We start from the raw sequence: 1447 nt of genomic DNA on the forward strand, positions 1-1447 counted from the left end.
CATATTCCACTCGCACGCACAAACTTTGGGCTATTTTTCCATGATCTCCCCCTGATCCCTGATCGGATCGCTCCTGCAGCAGCAGCAGCAGCCCATGGAGACTAACGTGGGAAGAAGCTACGGGACCCTCGATAAAAACTTGCAGTGCACAGAGATGCAGGGAAGAGTCTAGTCTAGAAGATGGGGAACGTATGCTTGTTTTAATAGAAGAGTATCCAAACAGCTGCTAAAAAAAATTAAAAAAATCTGCATCGCGCAGACTCGCAGGCAGAACTCGGCCAAACACCCCCAGCACTGCATCGTTCAGAAACACAAGTTGTAACAGAAACACATCCAAACACTACTTACTCAGGAGCAGAGCAACAGGCAAGAAGAGGAGGCACGCGGAGTTCATCAGAGATGCCATGCTGACACGACAAGTCGTCCTCCGCCCTCACAAGTTTCAGGATGGAACCGGGAAACACCCCCTCCTCCCCCCCGAAAAAGTTGGGTCTTCCGAAAGTAAAAGGTCAGACCCCGAGCTGTCCCGCTCCTCCCGTCTGTGGTGCAGCTCTGTGTTCCGGTGTGAGCACATCCACGGCGCGCTCATCCGCTGCTCATCCACTACAGTGGGAGGGCGCGTCCGTGCCGGGGAGGGGGAGGGGGGGGGGGAGGAGGAGGAGGAGGGGAGGAGGAGGAGGAGGGAGAGGAAAGAGGAAGGTCTACAGCAGTGCAGAAAGTCCCCGATGAGCTCCACACGAAGGCAGGACTGGGCGGGTGGTTCGCATCCTTAATTTAGGTGAAAGTTAACAGTCCCCTTTACAATTTAATGGCTGCATTTAAAAATCCTACTAAAGTTAAAGTACTGTGAGGAATGATCACCAAGTACAGCCTACTGGCTATCAAGGTCTCATTCTGCAGTAAAGATACACTTATATATATATGATATCAGATGGTTGTAGCTGGTGACCGGATTACTTTGTACACTGTAGGGAAGTGCAATCCAGTGGTTCCAAACCTAAGGGGTTTGGAGACCTTGGAAGGGTCACAAGATAAATCTGAAGGGCCATAATATTATTAATGTCAAAAGATGGAAAAACAAAGCCTAAACAGAATGCTAGCTGTGGACGGACACAGAAGGTGCACAGTCACCCACTCACACAAGCATTTCGCATGTTTCTCCTGTCGGACATAATTATGACTATGTGAGAAGTTTTTTTGTTTTTTTTCTGTAAAGGGGCCACAAGAATGTAAAATCTTTATCTGAAAAGCGGTTGAATAAATAAAGTGGCGTATGAGCTACATTGTAACCCTCTGCATTGCAGATCAGTAGAAGTATTGAGCAGCATTAAATGCATTGTGCTGAAGAGCAGAACTTATGTAAATGTATTTACCATTACTTGATCTTTAAGACTGGAAGTACAGAACAAAACCCCCCCAAAAGAATAAAGACACACTAAAGTAAACA

At 47.3% G+C, this 1447-nt stretch overlaps 1 protein-coding gene across 1 annotated transcript in view; it reads right to left on the bottom strand.

The window, feature by feature from the left end:
- Positions 1-450, bottom strand: part of nrn1la (neuritin 1-like a) — a 59085-nt gene extending 58635 nt beyond the window's left edge. Inside the window, exon 1 of the mRNA XM_054620662.1 lies at positions 349-450. Coding sequence (XP_054476637.1) covers positions 349-406 — 58 coding nt within the window. The 5' untranslated portion in view covers positions 407-450. The remainder of the gene's footprint in view (positions 1-348) is intronic.
- Positions 451-1447: the final 997 nt, after the last annotated feature.

This window comes from Anoplopoma fimbria, chromosome 19 (genome assembly GCF_027596085.1).
Source record: "Anoplopoma fimbria isolate UVic2021 breed Golden Eagle Sablefish chromosome 19, Afim_UVic_2022, whole genome shotgun sequence".
NCBI lineage: Eukaryota > Metazoa > Chordata > Actinopteri > Perciformes > Anoplopomatidae > Anoplopoma > Anoplopoma fimbria.